The sequence below is a fragment of the Calonectris borealis genome, chromosome 1 (assembly GCF_964195595.1).
Source record: "Calonectris borealis chromosome 1, bCalBor7.hap1.2, whole genome shotgun sequence".
In the NCBI taxonomy this organism is placed as follows: domain Eukaryota; kingdom Metazoa; phylum Chordata; class Aves; order Procellariiformes; family Procellariidae; genus Calonectris; species Calonectris borealis.
In genome coordinates, this window is record NC_134312.1 from 125,793,499 (window position 1) to 125,812,275 (window position 18,777).

The window sequence follows — 18,777 nt, forward strand, 5'->3', positions numbered from 1 at the left end:
AGGCTGCCTCTGTGAATCCAACATGCGTGGCTGCCCCCAGAGAGTGGTCGGAGGTGATGCTTGAAGACTGCGCCAGTGGCAGGGGGGTAGGCAGCTAAGGAGGCTGCAGAGATGGGTGCTGTCATCACTCTACTTCAGCAGTAGCTGATTGACTTCTATTCCTGCTAGCTCACACTCCTCACCTGCTCTCCCAGTTTTAATTTGGTTCATAGCAAGCATGAAAAATGTGAGCCGCTGTGATACAGCCCCTCAACAAAATGGCCCAAGTAAGTTGATGGTTTTTTTTTTTGAATGTCTTTTGGTAACTATGGGATATAGATTAGGGTGAAGGACAGGAAATAGTTCTTAAAAAAAATAAAACAAAACAAAAAACCAAAACAAAACCCCAAACAAACCACTCTCCACCAAACTACTTTTTCGTAATTGTGAGGTAAATAGTGGAGGATGTATTTGACATTCAATGCTTGTGGAAAAAAACAGAGATGGGATGATTGTGTGGCTGAGCCAAAAAGCTGAACTGCACTCTGCCCCTAACCTGCTTGTTTCTCGTGCCTCAGTTACTGCGTATTTGGTGACACTGGGAATAATGCCACTTACACATCTTTGTAACAGGTTTTCACATGTATTGGTGAAATACAAAAATAAGCATGTCACAGTACGATACGACTGCTTCAGAAACGGACTAGTTTAGAGGAATGTGCTCTTGGTCTAGTCAAAAGCTTGACAATTAGTCTCTGATTTTAGTCCTCAAGTGCTATTTGTGTTGATTCAGGACCAGCACAGCAAAATGTAGGTGCAAAATGTAGTTTCCATTGGGAAAGTGTAAATATGTCTTAGAGACATTGTACACTGAATATAAATATCCCACGTATGAGAAATATAACAGGCTGTATTGATTTTTGTTTATTTATGTGTGGAGCTGATCCAAATAGTGTCGAAAAATGTACATAATACCTGTAGGAATTAAGAGCTAGAAGTGAACATCTGCCAAAGATGGTCTAGAAATTATTTTTAAATGTCTCCTGTGAGTTTGGAAGGATGAAGGCTAAAACTCTTTGTGTTGTGTTTGTATGGGTTTTTTTTTTTCCATCTTTCTTGCAGACTTTGAAAGTTTTGTCATGTACCTCCCGCATGTCACACATTGTCACACAGGATTTCAGGACCTGTCATCTTTGTTTTTTTCCCTTGCAATCCCTCCCTCCCTCTCTCTTGATATGTCCTTTTCAAATCTTGCCCTGGAAAGGGCAGGCTTAGTCACTTCTTGTGTAGGAATCTCCTACTGAGGAGCTGCCTGCTGCAGAAAAAGCACGGCTTTCTTGGTGAACCCCGTTGTCAAAGCTAAACAAAGATTTTGAAGCTTTAACTGGGAAGGGGAAGTCTCTATTTGATACTGCACCCATCAGTATCACAGTATGGTGTTAAATCCTCAGAAGGAGACGATACCCACATCCTGCGTATTTTGATGTGTAGCCCTGACCAGTTATTAAAAGTTCAGTTTTATGTACATGTGTTTCCCTTTTTCCCATGAGTTTGGTAGGAGAATTAGCCCTGAAGTCCTGGCCAAATTCCAGCTTTCCTCTGACTTGGCAGATCCATCCATGTCAGTGTCATGCATCCAGGAGCAACTAGAAGGTCCTTCTTGTACTTCAGGCTACTTTTCCATGATATTAGGGAAACGTAGTCCTCCACCCATCTTTTGAGATGAAGAGTACAACACATGAAGTCCAGACCTTTGAGAAGATTTAGAACTGGATTTAAATTTCTGCAGCTTGGATTTCCTTTTCTGACTATGTGCTATGTAATATGCTTGTGAATGAACATTGACGCTCTCTGAAGGATTTGACCATAGGAAGTGCAGGGGTTTGTGCTGTCAAATATATGCATTGTGCCTGAACATATGTTGCACTTGGAAGCTACAAATTACTACCAAAAAGAGAGCAATAGGGTCAGATCTTTCTCGAAAGCCCTTCACTTAGTCTGTTGGATTGGACACTTGCCTTCAGATTAATCATGGCAATGGTGCTGTGCCCATTTGCTGGTAGAAGGCTATTTTGTGGCGATACAAAGGGTATTTGAACGTTTCAGTGTGGCACCGCAGAACTGCTGAGAACAGCGAGGGAGCTGCTGGTCTTGCACACTTCGCATGTTCCAGTTCAGCCTTAATCCTGGGTGCTAGCTTGGAAAGTAACTTTGCCAAACGGGAGCCGTACTTAAACCCTGAATGGATGTTCTGACGCGTGGAGGATGTGTACAGACAGGCTTGGCATGTTGGCAATATGATTTATGTAAGTCACATCCTTTCTAACTGTAGGAGAGCTTGAACTACCACAGAGTTCGGCCAAGGCAATGTCCTTTACTGCACAAGTTATTATGGAAGGTGAGAGAGCTAAATGTTGTAAAGATTCCAACTAAGCTGGACCAAAGGTTGTTCCTAATGCAAACTTGTGTTACCAAAGAGAAGTTGGACGTACCCATTTAAAAACGAAGGAAAAAAGGTCCAGTTGTCATCAAACTGTCCACATGGTGGCAGACTTATTCCATGGACAAAAAACCATAGACCAACCCTTCCCCGTTCCACCCCCCACCCCCCCACCCCAAATCTAATGGCTACAATCTTTAATGTTTGTAATAAAAAAGAGCTGCCAGTCTTTGAAGGGCTGACCTTCTGATGTATAAGACTTAGTGCACCTTGCTGTATTGTTACTTCTCCACTTTGGTGGCTTTTTAGATAAGACTTTCTTCCATTTCTTCTCTGTGACCTTGAATAAAAAAAGTGATTTTATATTTGTGTCTGACCTTTTACATTTTGCAAAGTACTATGTGTGGTTTTTTGTTCTCTGTGCTAGAAACACCGTGGTGCTCTCCCATTAAGGTGAAACATGGTTATGCAAACTGCAGGACACCTCAAGGGGAGTATTACAAGAATGTACTGGGGACAAGATGTGATATTCGCTGTCAAAAAGGCTACGAACTGCACGGCCCTCAGCAGCTGATTTGTCAGTCAAGCAAACGCTGGTCTGGGAAAGTGCTGTGCAAACGTGAGTAGCTACAAAATCTCTGCCTGCGGTTTGTGCCACAGATTCAGCAGACAATAAACTCTACTTGCCTTTGAAACAGTGATCTTCGGATTGTTATTTGTATCTTAAACATTGACAATATACTTGGATATGTAGATGGGCTTGTTGCTGAGGATCTTACAGTGGTACATGGCGTGATAAGTGCCATGAGTGGTACAAATACTCTTGGCAGATAGGGAATGTTTTGTGAGTGTGGGATTTTGATTTGTGGGAATAGTTTTATGACAAAGCCATAAAGCTGCTTTAAAATATTGCCCATTTTGGATTTTGTAAGCTGACGCAATTTGTATCGGGTGTCTAAATGGGCTTTTGCCGTAAAACATTTTCTGAGAAGAGCGGAATAGGTACTTGTCATCTTTTTCTCATATAAATGTTGCATTAGGCCACTATATATGTAAAGTTAAATTTGAAACGTGGCTAATAAGAACAGCGTGAAACACCTCACGTGGAACATGACTTTCTCCCACTTGTCATTTGCTAGCTGTGTCTTCAATTCCATGTAATACTTCACATTGACATTACTCCAAAGGGGGATAATAGGTTTCCAGAAGTCTTTGTTTTCTGTTCCAGAAAAGCGCTGCCCCACCCTGTCCATGCCGACCAACGGGGGCTTCAAGTGTTTAGATGGCGCCTATTTTGGCTCGAGGTGTGAGTACTACTGTTCGCCGGGATACCAGCTGAAAGGCGACCGCATAGTAACGTGCATGGACAACAAAGTTTGGAGTGGCCGGCCAGCGTCCTGCGTTGGTAAGTAGGATGGTTGGTCTGCATCCTGGAAAGTCTACATCTTGAGGTACCTGCTGGTGCCCCAGCCTCCAAATGAATTTCAAAACGCTCTTTTATCCAGTTCCTGGAGGAAAAAAGCAACTGTCCCTTTTGGAGAAGCAGAGAACAGTTTTCTAAAAGGGATACAGTGCGCTCTCCCTCACTTAGTACTTTCAGTCCCAAGTGACCGTCTTCCTTAGACACACGCTATCAGCTCCAAGCGTTATCATCACTTTAATAAAGATGAAGCTGGTGTAAATGGTCAGTGCTTTACAATGCTTATAACAGCCTTCGCTGATCTCCTGAGTGACTCGCTGGTAGTCTGCAATTACTGTGCTGCTCTTCTAGCATGTTCTCTGTGCTGGAGTCTGTTGTGCTCTCTGCAACTTCATGATAAAACAGGTTTGAAACGAAACCCTTTGTCTGACCTCCCCTGTTGCTTTTGTTTCTTGGGATCACAGTCTCCAAATATATCCAGGGAATATGAATGGATTGTAGTTACCAGCATGGTAGCAGTGAGCTAGACTAAATTTCAGCCTAGTTTACATTAGTTATGCCAGCAATTTTCATTACATTACAGCAGTCTCTCAGGAACCTCGGCTGGAATAATTGTTTTTATGTACAAAAATAAAAAGAGAGAGAAACAAATATTGAGATTTAACTTTCCTCCCTGCTAATGAGATTTCAGCAGATAGTGAGGCCTCAGCTGCTGTTCTTGTTTCTGGGAAGTCTCTCATAAAAGATTCAGCAGCTGTCCACAAAGGAAATTATTTTTTTGGCCATTTGAATTGGCTACCAGTAATTTAAGCTTGTGGGTGGTAGAGTATTTGTGCTTGGTGTTTTTTTGTGTACGATGACTTGGTTTTCCTCAGAATGCCTGTGGCTCAGTCTAGGTTAGCAAATGGCTTTGGAGTCTCCCCACTGTGGCCTGATGTTCGTAGAATTTTCTTCAGGTTTCCTGTTACTTGGTGTTGTACAAATGTATAAATGAGCCTGCCGCTTAGGTCTAGACTGTTTGTGGTGACTCTTGTTTTTATTTACAAAAACGAGCCTTGTCCTTCTCAATGGTGCGGGCGGAGGAAGAAAAACAGTTTGGGAACGATAAAATGTTGTCCTCTGTATTTCCTGGCACTTTCAGAACCTCATCTGTTTGCAGTGACAGGGTGCTTATTACAAAGGATGCTGTTTTGCAGAGAAGAGTAAGCAAGTATGTCTTAAGCAAAAAAAGAGAGGCTAAGTTAGCACTAACGCTTCTTCTTGATTCCAAAAATGCAGGAACAGTCGTTGCATAGGGTATGATTGCAAGTCCCAAGTAACCCAGTAAAAGTAACATTATTATTTAAGTACTGGTAATACCACATAGTATGGAGAAGACCTGTTTCAACCTTGTGTGCGCCCAGTTACTCTATGCAAATAGTGAGTTATGCAGTTAGCAAACAGTTTAATAAGGTTATCTTTTGGCCTCATGATAGGTAGGATAGAGATTTTTTTTGTGACCAGACATGACCCTAACAGTGTAATTGCAGTTTGCAAGTGAATACACATCCCTTACTGTAATTCAGTAATTAAAGAAAAGTCATCAGTGAACTGCAGCCTACGAAAGCTTACCAATGGCCAGAAGAGAACTGGCTGAATAGACATTCTTCCTCACTTTCAGCTGAGGAGTAAAATTAAGGTGAGGGGAGTGATGAAATACAAAGGCAAAGAAGCTGTTTTATTTGTTACTTTAGTGTATAAGCAATTAGTTGCACTGTGCACAGTAGGGATGTTACATGTCATCATAGGCATGGGCTGGTAAAGTTCATGTCGTTACAAATAGTTGGGGAAGTGACCTGGGGACACCACAGCTATTAGCATCAAGTGTGGCAAAATTACTGCAGACCTGAATTTATAATCCTCTTGAAAACAAGGGGCTTTCCTTTACCCTTTACTGCAGTTGCACTGCTTAGCATTTTTGCACAAAACTACTTGGGGTTCACAGTGTGGTCGTGAAGATCCATGTAGGAAAGGCATCGGGCTAAAACATCATTGCTGAAACAGGAATTCATTAAAAGGAGGAAAAAAGTTTTGGTTTTTTTTTAATTAAAGAAAATGAGGTATGTTTTAGCAGTCACTTACAGAAGTGAGTATTCTGTCCTAACAAAGCAGACTCTTTCCCCTGTCCCCCTCCTATAAGAGGAAGGATATCCTTCATGTTGCTGAAATAACTTTGATTAAAAAAGATCAACGTACAGCTGCTTTTGGTTATCAGTTAGCTAAAAATGCCAATACTGACTTGAATAACGTTTCCATTATATCCTTAATGCACTGTAGCATAGATTGAAATAGATATTTTCCTCTAGAAGATTGAAAAATGTCACCTTCTTTTCTTCGATAAAGGTTTCATTTTCCTGCTGATTGTATAACAGAGGTTATGGTAAATGGCTGTCATTGTGCTAAGTCGTCCTTTTGTCACATCCTGAGACTATATTGATAGGTAGTTAACTAACAGCTTCCAACTGCCGCTGTCTGAAACAAGCTCTGCACTCTGAATCATTAATTATACAGGCCCTGATAATGGATGTTTTGAAACACAGAGCAATGCCTTGTGGAGGGGGGTGGGGAGAGCAGAACAATGTTTTTCATTCCCCCTTTTATGATTTCCTGTCTCTTCATCTCTTTATGCTTTTGACACAGACTAATGTTTTGAATTAACTTCCAGCCATCGTTCAATGTTATCAGCAACCAGTAATAACAGCGTGTTTATGTAGCGGCAGACCGTTTGTTTACCTATCCCATATGGACTCTTGAATAAGCAAGCAGTGGGCATTCAGTACCATCCCTCTGTTTCTTTCCTCCTGTTATCCCAAATTCACAAGCAAATAAACGTAAACCTTTAACAAACTATGAGAAAGGCAGTTAACAAGCTCTTTACATTTTGTTGATATTGTTAATGTGGCCAGTCCCAGGAGTATGTTTTTTAAAAATAAAATCTAAAACCTATTTGAAAACTTAGCATTTTTCTCCACAAAGTTCAAAAAACAGCTTTAAAATTCGGTATTCCACTGCTGACCTCCTGATGTGATGTCTGCAACGCCGCTTCCCTGCGTGGAGCCAGAGTACCAGTTGCTGCTGCCGAGTAGCCAAGAAAAGTGACAACTTCAAGAATGTAAGAGAAGTGGGGGCTGAACAGCGCCAAATTTTTTATGAAAACTCAATTTCCCTGCCTGTGATGTAAACCTTGCAGGCAAAATTCACCCATTTAATACATAGCCCTGCTAAAGAGCTTAAATAAATCCGCTTGGCTTGTCATCGGTCTTTCAGCAGTGACACTGTAGTAAAAGCGTAAGACCAGCCGTACGGGGTCAGACACCTTGCAGCGTGTCCTGGCTCCGACTCTGCCCAGGAATACTTATTAAGCGAGAGAGTCTGACAATCCGGCACTTACAGGGTGATTTTTCCCTCTGATAAAACCTCCCCAGCAGTCAGCAGTCTTGTGGGGTCCTCCGTTGGGGTTTGTTTTGGAACTGGTTTCGTTTTCTGACCTGCAGGTGGGCACCTTGCTCACGTCATACATTTTATTGAAGGATTTTTCGGAGGTTGTGTTTCAGTTTTGTGCGTTTGCCTGGATGTTCTCTGCATTTAAATGGGTTGGGTTTTTTTAGACCTGTCTTCCTTCTGCCAAGCTGTAGCTAAGGTGCTTAATAGGCTGTAGATATCTGTACGAGGGCACGAGGAAAAAGACCTGAGCGCTGTTTGGTTTAACACATCCCAGTGGCCACTGCAGTTAAAGAGCCTCTGGTAGACAGCTGCTTTCTCTTGGTTTGCTTCAAAGCAGAGTTATTCTGGTGGGGTTCATTTAGTGCCTGTTGAATGCTAAGAGGCAGCTGAAATGACCAAAGAAAATATCTTTTCCAGGAATTTTTAAGTCCAGCTAAAAAGGCTGCCTGGCCCGTGGGTGCTTGGTGAGTTGGTTCCCACAGTAACCGTATTGTTTGTCTTTACGGTATGGAAGTCCAAGCCGGTTCATAGCAACCAGTCTTCTCCGCACTAAATAGCGTAATGAGCTTTCTGATTAATTAAGTGCTTAAAACACTGGGTCCTTAAATGCTGTTCTGCCTTTAAATAAACGTAATGCTGGAATAAATGTATACTGTCCATAGCACAGTGCTGTGCTGTTGCCACAGTAAGCTAACTAAAGCCAGAAGCAGCCTTGGTGAGCCTGGGTTATTTCCTACCCCAATTCAGCTACACTGGGCGGTTACTGAGAGCAACGTGGTTTTGTAGAAGAGGGCAGAGCTCTCGCTGGCTGTGATGTGAGCACCTTTCCACACATAATGGGAAAAAGTACTGTAAAAATAAGGGAGTGAATAAGAAACATGAGGAAAGGAGACAAAGAGCTTCCTACAGCCAGAGTGGATACTTGAAAAATCCTGCTCGCTTGCGTACTGCAGCCGATGAGGGAAGGAGGAGTGAAAGAGCTCAAAAAGTGAAAAAGTTAAAGAAGCCGTAAAGAAGAACTAAGTGCTTTATGTATCTTTAGTGAAGGGTGTTCTTGTAAAGTACAGGAAGCTGCAAAAGCTTTTTAGAGGATTCTGCTGTTCGTTTGTGATTGCTCCACTCCTTGCAGTGGGAACCCGCTCTTGCTAGCTTCACCTTCTAGTAGGATCTACAAAGAAATCAAAGGTTATCCTCCCAACACTATAGGAAGATTTTTTTTTTCATTGTTTATTTACAGAAAAAACACACAAAAATAAGCATTTGTGTAAGGCAGTTTGCAGTATTCCTGATGTTTTTTGAATAACTTTGGTAAGACACTTACTTGCCTGTGCCTCCCCCGCTCCCCTCCCTGTGCAAAAATAAGACAGGAGCTCTTCCTATGGAAGTGCCTCACAAAGCTGCGGTGTTTGGGATTGGCGGAAAACTCTTACAGAAGAAATAGAGATAAGCCAGTTTTCAAGAGTCCCAGGTTCTTGGAATACCATTAAAAGTTTGAAGGGGCTATAACAGGGCTGCACTTGCCCTAGTTAAACTGGTAGAAAACATTGTGTGTTGCTTTTAGAATATGAGGGTCTATGAAATTATTTTGTATATTTGATGCTTTATAAAGACCTAAACCTTTTCTCATTGCTATTTTTTTGAAAGAAATCCAGATTGTACTTTTTATGTCTGCCCTGAAAATGAAAAGACAAAGCCTGCCACCCTTTAAATTTAAGCAGCACTTTAGGGATTGTTTTCTGTCTGCAGGGAAAGACCAATCCTGTCTCTGTGTTCATTTTTAGAGCTGATACATGACTCCATGGATTTAGACTTCATTTGGGTATAACCCAAGCGATGGTAAAAAAACATGAGGCTAAAAGTTATTAAAGATAGATTTTTTTCTTTTCTTTTTTTTTTTTTTAAATTAATGATTGTGATGGTGTTTGGACTTCATTCACCCATGTATTTCTGCTATGCTGGCAGGATTGGCAATGGACGCGGCTGTGCATCGCCTTTGTCCTCCATCAGGGTCTTCTATAATCTCCACTGTTCCTTTACTCCTGAATAATAGTCACAATGTTCTGGTAGCAGTTAAACAAGCTTTCAAAACTTACCTGGTCTACTTTTTGTTTTGTATTACCTCTAAGGCATTATTATAAGAATTACTTGAAAAAAATCAAATGCAGCAGCAACTCCCTGCAAAATGACAATTTTGTCAATCATCTGTTGTTTCTCTTTTTGCCATTGCTGCAGGAAAAATAACCAAGAATTTAACAGTAACATGCAAAGTTATCATACGGAGAGAGATTTATGTTCAGTGTGCTTTACACGTGTCGTTAATCAGAATATCCACCGCACAGATGAACAAGGAGAGGCAAAGCAGATAAACAGAAGGGTCAGGCTCCTTGGGTACAATCTTGGGCATCCCTCCTTGGAGTTCAAAGCTAAATACAGTCCATTTGTAGACATTGCTTTTTAACTGGGGACTAGATAAAGAAAGTTACGATAACTACTTTTTAATTAGTTTTTTACATTGGGTGGGGGGGTAGATCATTGTCATCTCTTACTCCTCTTACAAAAAGGTGAGAAGTGCAGGCTCCACCTGCCTTGGCTGGGACACCTCCAGTGTGGAGGAGGCCAGCTGAAGGTGGTCCTGAATTACGCTGGCAACAGGGCAAGAGCTATGAAGAAAATGCGTAGCTATAACATACGCATACGTGCCCGTTTCTGTGACGTTTATTTCAACAGATACTGAACCTCCGAGAATCCAGTGCCCGAGTGTGAAGGAGAAAACCGCGGAGCCTAACAAGTTGACAGCCAGAGTGTTCTGGGATACCCCGGAGGGACGGGACACTGCTGACGGGATTCTGACAGAGTAGGTGCAAATCTGTAAATGTTTGCATTTTCTCCTTTTTATTCCTGGGGTCTTTGGTTAGTAATTCAGCTGATAAGGGTGGCCAGGTACCCTTTCCCCTTAATTCATCCAAGATGGTTATTTATAGCTGTCACATGTGGATGGCCTGTAAAGAATTGCATGTTTAATTGTAAAATTAAAAATTGACAACTTGAATCGTTCACGACCTGGCATGTAGAAGGGTAGCAGATTATTGTGGGTTTTTTAGAGCTGATGGAATAAATGACAATAGCATTTTGACTGCACCTGTGAAATTTTCCGGAGCTTCTTTGTGGGTCTCTTCTCATATACAACAAGTTTTCTTCCAGCAAGTTACCTTTTATACATAACAATGAAAGGATAATAGTGCATTGGAGGTAGCAGCAGAGGCAATTTTGACTGCCTTAAAAAAACCAAGATTAATTGTGTCACAAAACAATATCTACAATCAACTTTAGGCTTCTTCCTGAAGTAGTGCTGAGTACTAATGTCACAGCGTTCTGCAGTTACTTGTAAAGTAATGCCTCTCATTTGAAACTTGGGGAGCTTTAAACATTGGATTTAAACCTAACACTTTCTTCAAAATTTCCTTGTCAATTTTTATGGTTTTATAGACACATTTTCCAGAAGAGCAAGGTGCACTTGTGATGGTACCACTGTCTCTGATTTTCCCATCTTGATCATGCAGGATTTATGGCAGTCTACCTAGATTATTGTAATGGAAAGAGTATAGAAAATCTGCTTTTTTCATTAAGCAAGTTACATCTTTTAACTCTATATTGGTGGACTGGTTAAACTTAAAATCTCAAAGTTGTAAGCACAAAGATGTTTACAGTTTTATGTGAATACAAAAAAGCTGTTGAAAGATGCAGTGACATTGCCTTTTTATTGTTACAGTTTAAGTAATGTCAGAAAGAAGAATTCATTACACAATTAAAAACAATATTGCTGTTAAGGTCTAATGTGATAATTCTATGGCAATTAACAGCATAAAACAAAAAATTAAGCCTGATAAAATAAAAACTTTGAAAAGCATCACAATAAAGAAATTCCAAAGTCTTTTTGATGAAATAATGTCTGGCAGGCAAAAAAAAAAAAAGGGCAATATCCCATGTAGACTTTGTCATATGAGTAACTGTTCCCAGCTCTGAAGAGGCTAGGTGTTGAATCTGTGGAAGCTTTTCCATAAATCTATCTTTATAAAGTCTTGCTAAACTGTGATGTTTTATAGAGTGTACAGTGCTTTCCTTAAATGCACTGGGTCCTGCAGTCCCGTGAGTATGTAAGCTTTCCCATCACCTGGAACACTGCTCAACCTCACTGCTTCAGTACTGAGGATATGTTTAACACATCTAAGTTTTCCTGACACATTTGCAGGATAGGAACAAGTTCCAGGTGAAGAACGCTGCTGTGGATCACCACACCCTTCCTGCTGTAACGATAAATCTCACTTTCTATTCCGTTTTTGTACGTTAGTATAATCATAGGAGCAGAAGAGCCAGATGGGGTATGTCCCCATTGTAAGAGGCTGGAAGTTTTCTTAACACTCCGGCGGCTCTGGGTTTCACTGCAGCCCTGACAATGGATTGTTCACGATACAAAAGGAGGGAGGATCAATCTTGACTTTTCCTTATTTAAGAAAAAGGAAGCTCGAGTTCCTGTGGGCATGGCGTGATGCCTGGCTACACTTGCCTTATAGGAAGTGAGCAGGCCCTGCCTGCTCTGCCTCCCTTGTCTCAGCAGGGTGGGACCCTTTTGTAGGACTCCAGGGTGGGCTGTTGGTAGCAAGTTTAAATACTCTGGACACAGCTGCCCAGCTTCTTCCTTTCCTTACTCTCAGTCTTCAGTCATGCAGCACAGCCAGACAATCTTAGCATGCCACAAAAGTCACTTTCAGGCTTTTACAACATTGTCAGTAGGAAAATACTGCTGAATTTATGCACGTCTGTCCTGGTTTATCTCCTGTTTTAGTGTTATTTTGAAAGGCCTGCCGCCAGGGTCACATTTTCCAGAAGGCGACCACAAAATCCAATATACTGTGTATGACAGAGCTGAAAACAAAGGCACTTGCAAATTTCTTGTTAAAGTCAGAGGTAAGAATGGTGTTTTACCCTACAAATACAGTCACTGATTTGCATCTGGCTTAGCAGGCAATTTGAGAAATGTCCTCATTTCTCTATTTGTCTGCATATGTATGTGTATATAAACTGTATGTTGATGCTGTCTTGCTCAAGACCCTGGGGGCCAGACCCACAGCGGGGTGGGTGGCCAGCACTCTGCATGTCAGGGAGGAGCTTCATTGATCAGTCCTGCCTCCAGCTCCACACCCCTTCCCTCCTGCGGGCTCCTCCCTGATACTTAGCTTGAGAGCTGCTGAAAGTACGCAAAGGAGCTTTTCCAGCTGTGACTCACATCTGTCAGGGAGGGCTGCCCTTTCAGAAGTCCAGATCTTGAAATCTGGAGTTGAATATGCAGAGATGAAACCTGTAGGTTTCAGCTTCAGCTCTCTTTGTGCTCCATGACCTTTTGTCACCAGGATATCACAATCGCATACAGCTATACATCTATCTATCTGTATGATTTTAGTTTACATATGAGTTAAGAGGAGTTTTTGTTTGGTTGGGGTTTTTGGTACGAGTCTAATAATACAGAAAGCAAACAGAAAAAATGTCTTCTATATTGGTATTCCACTGGCCATGCTACCCTAGTAACAAACAGGGTGACTCATGCCTTGCCTTTTTTTTTTTTTTTTTTTTTTTGCTTCTTGCTTAAAGTCAGGCGCTGTGTGAAATTAAATGCCCCAGATAATGGCTACATCAAGTGTTCAGGTGATGGAAATAACTATGGTGCTACATGTGAGTTCTCCTGCATTGGTGGCTACGAGCTGCAAGGAAGCCCAGCTAGGGTATGCCAGTACAATTTGGGGTGGTCAGGAGTGGAGCCAACCTGTGCACGTAAGTGAGTATTTCACCACTTTACCAGAAAGGCTGCCAGAGCAATGGTTCTCATGGCAGTGAGAATTTGGGAAGGGGGTGTGGGGTGAAATACAGCTGCAAACTTTAGTGCCCTAGAGGTAAGAAACTTAACATCCTTGTCTCCTCTGCCAATTTGCACTTATAGCTGAAGCCTTTGCCACCTTTGGCTGCTCTTTCCTAGGATGATGATGGCACCTCACAACTGGTAGTGTGTTTTAGCTCAAAGCTCTCTACAAAACTTCACATTCTGGAGTCAATCCATCTTGCAAGCCAGAACAGCTTAAGATAAAATTGTTGGCTTCAGTGAGGCCAGTATTTCACCCATATCTTCTTTATTATTATTTCTTGTTCTCGTGCTTCTGTTATCTAACAGATTGTGCTTTTAGAAATCTGTTTTCAGTATGCTCTATAATTTTTGTTTTAAATTTAATTCTAGCCATGAATATTAATGTGAATGTGAGGACTGCGGCTGCACTTCTGGATCAATTTTATGAGAAGCGGAGACTGCTAATTATTTCGACTCCTACTGCAGCCAACTTCTTCTACAGGATGCAGTTGGGAATGCTGCAGGTAAAACACAATTTGGCAGGGGGGTTCAACTATTTTATTTCTTTGAAGAAAAACAGAAGAGGACAAGCTCCACTGTTTGATATAAATCCGCAAACTTCAGCTGTTACATTGCAGCCACTGGAGGATCTGGCTGAAGCACTAGCGGTTCTGGATTAATCCTTTTTACATGAGTTTGAGTTGAAACATCTCCCCAGTCTCTAATTCAGCTCCATTCTGGATTGTGCTGCCTCTGACTGACCAGTCGCTGAATCCCAAGCTGTTCTGGCCCTCTTCCATGCTCCCCAAATTAATTTATTATTAACTTGTGTTCAATAATCAATCCCTAACTCAGCTCCTAAAGAAGTTGGGAAAAAACCCCAACCAATCCAGCACTTCAGTGGTTGCAGCTCATGCAAGCCAGGCTTACAGACTTGGTAACTACAAGGCAAGGAAGCGTGAATAGCTTCAGAAATAACCAGTGCATCAGCAAACAAAGGACCGGAGACTCAGCATAGAAATCATCCAGAGTGCTGGAGATAGCACTGGGGTGTTTTGTTCCAAAAAAAAAAAAAAAAACGAAAACTTCTGCTAATTGTCCTTCTTATGTGATGCTCTTGTTGGGTTGCTAGACTTAGGGATGTATCTCAGAAATGTATCTGTGTCCTCAGGGAAGGGAGCCAGTTCTGTATTCTTTCACAGCGGCAAGTGCTTCTATCTTGGTTTCTTTTCGCACAACTGTAACAAAATTCAGTATAAATAGTTATTGGGATATGAACATGCTGATGTTTTTAACTGCTGGCTTAAGTTACAGTTGTATTAAAAAAAAAAAAAGAAAAGTTCTTCTTTTCCCCCATTAGATTAGCTTGGCAGGAAAATTCAATATATTGATCAAAATTAAATAGTTTAAAATACTAAATTTAATGGCTGTAGTACTTTTCCCACTGTTTGACAGTGGTCAAACAAGTTGGCATGAAAGAAAACTTTCTGCAGTCAACTTCCATTTCACATACCTTGCTTTGATTGCCAAATTAGATTACTGGCACAATGCTTAATATCCTGGCATCTTTTCATGTCATTACAAAGACAAGTTTATATTCCTCCTAGGTGGTCCCTGTGTGTTGTTTTTCTTAGAGCAGTTAAGAATCCGTCATTTAACATCCCCTGGAGTCATGAGGCTCTAGTTCTTCACAGTGAAAATGAGACACTTCAAAGTATGCTGTCATTTCAGTTTAAACCATCTCACTAACATAAGAAGATCGGACTCTTTATGAACACTCGCTGCACGCTCAAAACAACCCTCTGTTCTCTCACTGATAACTAACACACCTTTTTCTTCTTTTAACCCTTCCAGCCAGCACAGTGTGGTTTAGACCTCCGACATGTTACTGTAGTTGAATTGGTTGGTATCTTCCCAGCACAGATAGGAAGAATAGGTGTAAAGCTGCTGCCCCCGTCACTTGCCCTGCAACTCAGGTAAAGTAAGCTCTCGCTACTGTTGTGTTTGCACCTTAGCATATATGATGTATTGCTTTTGATTCCCTGCATCTTACTCTCTAAATATACATATTCTACTCTAACGTATATAGCTAGACACTGGAAGGTAGATGTTGATGAGTAAGTTTCAGGGTTAGTTTGCTCTCTGTCTGTGTAGTAGCTACTGCAAATTCATGGGCATTTGGTATTTATGAAATGAAGAGCATAGACTTCAGCTTGTTTCATATTTAAACGGGCTGTGACCCATGTAAATGTGAAACAAGCTGAAGTCTATGCCGCTCTTTCAAGTGCCACGTCTTCCTTGTCCCTTTGCTCAAACTGAGTGAATTTCTGAATTCACGCAAACTCCCTGTGTATCCCTTTGATCATGTTATAGGTCTGTATTTTTGGGTGCTGCCACTGAAAACACTTCAAGTATGTCTGTATTTGTGCTGGAGTTGGTCTGATGCAGTCATGACAGGCCGCAGTCACTTTGCAAGGACAGCCTTGGGGCAGCTGCCAAATGGCAGTGACAGCTCATCTTCTCTGCAGCGCTGCTGGTGGCTGTGGCCAGGCCAGAAGGGGAAGCAGTGGTTGCTCTTTGATGTCCCACATGTAGAAATGATATGGGCAGTATTTCAAAGGGGAAATTATCTCAGCCTCCCCAGCCTGACTACAACATTCAGCAGTTTTACTGAGGTGCCTAAACTGTTTTGACTTGGTTTTAGACTGGCAGGGGGTTGGTTTTCACTTGAAAGGGAGACTTCAAGTGCCAGCATTTCCTAGGGACAGGAGAGGAGAACTACGAGAGCCAAAAGTGAAGGCCTCAATGGCAGGGAAAGTAGTAGTTAGGAAAACAGTCCAGGAGCATTTTCGGCAACATCTTCTGTGATATGCCTGAGGAAATGGAGCGAGTTTTATTTGGGGACAATAAAAAATCCTGACAAGTCAGAGAGGATTTTTTGGATTGCAAAAAATGAAAACATTTGTTCTCTATAAAAGGAAAAAGAGAGCACAAAGAGCCTCTCTCTTATTCAAAAAAATACTTTTACTAAAGTTGAAATGGTTTTCTTGTGGCTCTGTAGAAAATAATAAGCTCTGGTGACACTCTTTCCCTCCCCTCCCTCCCCGCCAACCTTTAACGGAGCCACATTTTGGAAATTGGTATGGTATGACTTGCCCTACACTCAGTGAAAGTTAGTTTTCCGTTTGATTTTTCTCTCTTGTTACTGCAGTGTGTGAATTATAGCATTCCAGTTCTGGAAGGCACTTAAACCAAAATGAAATGCACCCTTAAACATCTTGAATAAAGATGCTGTCCAGAATTGGCATTATGTAAACTAATGAGCACAGGTACCTTAGTTAAAACTTTGGAAACCTCAGAAGGTTAGCATTTGGATTTGTAGAAGGGTAAGCATTTTTCCTAGGTAAGATGAGGCATAAGAGGAATGTAGCTTCCTATCACCATAGCTTAGCTTCAAACTTTATTTTAGTTTGAATTTAATAGCCAAGCTCCCTAATTGCAACAAGAAGACACCTAGAGCACTCAAACTTGTTAGAAGGCTGAGGAAGGTCAATTTTGATGCTTCACACCTTACCAACCCCCCCAGACCCTCTTCTTCATGGCAGCTTTCCTGTCCTGACACCATTCTGTCACGGCTGCCTGAATTTATTTCCCCCACACCAATGATGTTGACTGACTGCATGTCTAAGGATCTTTTAGTTCATTACTCTTTCAAGCAAAAGATGAAAAGAGCACCAAGGACATAGTTTTGTAACTGTCGCATCTCCAAAGGAGCTCAGATGACCCCTTTTACCACTTGGAAGGAAAGTGGTAGCAGTGGCTTTTGTTCTCCTAAATTGGAGTTGCCACCAGGTAGATGGTTATTTTTAGAAAGTGATGAAAACTGACTCCAATAATTTTGTCCTGCTTTTTCTCATTGTGGTTTTATACCATGTGGCAGCCAAGAAAGGGAATAGTCTACATGCAACTCTAGCTCCATCGCAATGGTTTTCTTTAGGCAATGTGTATAGTACCTTTTTTGTCTTAGGTTTTTTTTTCTCTTGTGATAGCCATAGGTAATGGCATGTGCTATAATGAGTTAAAGGTCTGAGAAGAAAAGAGAGCTGAGTGCAGTTACCTTGAGCTTTCCCTAATGCAGAGGTAGAGCCTGCAGCACATGCAGACACCCACTCTCTATCTGACTCCTTGTTCTTAGAGCTGCGGACCCTGTATAGCCCCCCTCTGACCATCCCTGCCTTCCTCTACCTAGACCCAACAGGCTGGTTTTGCCCTTTATTAGTTTGAAGTGCCCAGGTGGTAGATGACGGGCTTTAACAAAACAAGTTCCTTATTTTGCAGGCTGCTGCTGAGGATCCCCCATTACAATTTCAACATCGTGGTGATGGACAAGCATGGAATGGACAAGGAACGCTATCCTTTCCCAGCAACGCCAGCCGAGCTCTTTGCACTTATTGACAATTTTCCCTTGAGAAAAGAAGAGATGAAACTGCAAGCAGAAATTGGTCAGTCATGTCCCTAATTCAGGATTGCAGGGCTTGCAGTTGTCAGTGAATTTTTTTAATCCACATAATTCTCCCCTCGGTGCTACACAAAGCATGGCTTTTTTAATCACTGATGTACAGATTTTTGGTGTGTGTTGTTCAGTCTGTCTGGCTGTGTAGCTGCTCTGCATAGAAGTATGCATGATGCTTTTTTGTACTTTCAGCCATCTTTAGATAAATGTGTATGTAGGATTACTACCCAATGGAATTTCTTGTACAGAGTGAAGAACTGAGGCACGTTTCTGGGAGTTTATTTTGGATTTTTCATTCAGTGTAAAATTGGGATTTCTTTCTTACTGTTTACAAGTCTTTTTATTAATAAAATATTGTTTTGCAAACAGATAGTTGTCTAAAATTCCTCTTGGAGGTAAAAGTTGATCAATTAATTCAAAAGTTGGATCAAAATACCTCTCTGCAAACCATTATAACAGAGACATTAGCCTCAGATTGAAAATGTACAAGCAACCCAGTGGTGTCTTTCAGTTCCACTAATAATATGGTCAATCACAGACACAAAGCATAAGCCGAAGGCAATGCAAGTACCTGTTTTCAGCAGCAGCGAGGACAAAATAGGTGATAGCAGGAGTATGGAAGTCATTGCCAGAAGGAATACAATAAAGGAACAGTGAGCAGTGTAGAACATGGGCAGTAATTACTAAAGGCGACATACTGCATAGGAAAATATGCTCGTACCTGGTATGCTTCTGCTTCTGGCTTTTCATGTCCAATGGACTCGGAGTAGCAGATTTCTTTCCCCTCCTCATCTTGGAGGCAGACCAGGCTGTTGATTTGATGGCAGGAAAACCTTTCCCCCAGGGAAACTTCATCAAGGATTTGTCATTTCCAGATCTGTGAAAATATTTGTTTGCAAGTCATCACTTACAAATTAACAAAAAAGTTCCCTGCTTAATAAAAAGTGTTAGGAGGCAATCAAAAAAGGAAGGAGTTTTCTACTGTTCTGTTATAGCCCACAGTCTTGCCAATCCACTGCAAAGAATATACATCATGCATGAAGAACATA

At 41.4% G+C, this 18,777-nt stretch overlaps 1 protein-coding gene across 2 annotated transcripts in view; it reads left to right on the forward strand.

Moving 5' to 3' along the window:
• The window catches only part of SRPX (sushi repeat containing protein X-linked), a 48,562-nt gene extending 30,465 nt beyond the window's left edge, over nucleotides 1-18,097 (forward strand). Inside the window, exons 3-10 of one of the 2 annotated variants that reach the window (XM_075174260.1) lie at nucleotides 2,847-3,038; nucleotides 3,648-3,824; nucleotides 10,050-10,176; nucleotides 12,166-12,287; nucleotides 12,969-13,148; nucleotides 13,606-13,739; nucleotides 15,070-15,191; nucleotides 17,554-18,097. In XM_075174260.1, coding sequence (XP_075030361.1) covers nucleotides 2,847-3,038; nucleotides 3,648-3,824; nucleotides 10,050-10,176; nucleotides 12,166-12,287; nucleotides 12,969-13,148; nucleotides 13,606-13,739; nucleotides 15,070-15,191; nucleotides 17,554-17,734 — 1,235 coding nt within the window. In that variant the 3' untranslated portion in view covers nucleotides 17,735-18,097. The remainder of the gene's footprint in view (nucleotides 1-2,846; nucleotides 3,039-3,647; nucleotides 3,825-10,049; nucleotides 10,177-12,165; nucleotides 12,288-12,968; nucleotides 13,149-13,605; nucleotides 13,740-15,069; nucleotides 15,192-17,553) is intronic. The other variant, XM_075174268.1, reaches the window with a different exon arrangement.
• Nucleotides 18,098-18,777: the final 680 nt, after the last annotated feature.